The sequence below is a fragment of the Belonocnema kinseyi genome, chromosome 3 (assembly GCF_010883055.1).
Source record: "Belonocnema kinseyi isolate 2016_QV_RU_SX_M_011 chromosome 3, B_treatae_v1, whole genome shotgun sequence".
Lineage (NCBI taxonomy): Eukaryota > Metazoa > Arthropoda > Insecta > Hymenoptera > Cynipidae > Belonocnema > Belonocnema kinseyi.
In genome coordinates this window covers 113,448,534-113,449,123 of record NC_046659.1, presented here as the reverse complement: position 1 = coordinate 113,449,123, position 590 = coordinate 113,448,534, and the positions used below count along the sequence as shown (strand labels likewise).

Below are 590 nucleotides of genomic sequence, written 5' to 3'. Positions count from 1 at the left end.
AGATTTTAATTTTTCATACCTGTCTGATTGTGGTGGCTCTCGTATGATATCCCGAACTTCCATGGCGAATCGAGGTTCGAGATTTGCTATCACCAGGTTATATTTTACCTTATCTGCCACAATTTTTCTGACCTGGAATGAAGCCTCCAGCTGAGAGAACCACAGCTCCGGCTCCTCGGCGTAAAAGGGTAGCACCTTGTAGTGGGGGGACCGCTGCAACTTCAACGTTCGGCAGTCCTCCTGCCTGTGTTTCTTCTTCATGCATTTTTAGAAAAAAAAATGTTGAGACTCACTTAAAACACGGTCCTAGTAACTCGAAATAACTAAAAGTCACTACACTATGCGTAAGTTTGCATAAAATATATGCCACAGTCACTGAGCGTCACTTCGAGTTATTGTCATTTCACTTCACAAAGTTTTTAAAACGTTTTTATCGCGACAAGATCACGTCGGGGTCACCAATTATGTGGAGGTGACTGTTAACTCGAATAAATCAACAACTATTTAACAAAACAATTAAATATTTATTAAACAACTACAACTTTTTAGATGCTTACAAAGAGTGACAAAGTCACAAAGAGTGACAAAGA

General features: G+C 39.7%; 1 protein-coding gene across 1 annotated transcript in view; it reads right to left on the bottom strand.

Moving 5' to 3' along the window:
* The window catches only part of LOC117169993, a 1,021-nt gene extending 756 nt beyond the window's left edge, over nucleotides 1-265 (bottom strand). Inside the window, exon 1 of the mRNA XM_033356508.1 lies at nucleotides 133-265. Within this exon, the coding sequence (XP_033212399.1) occupies nucleotides 133-265 (133 nt within the window). The remainder of the gene's footprint in view (nucleotides 1-132) is intronic.
* Between the last annotated feature and the right edge of the window lie 325 nt (nucleotides 266-590).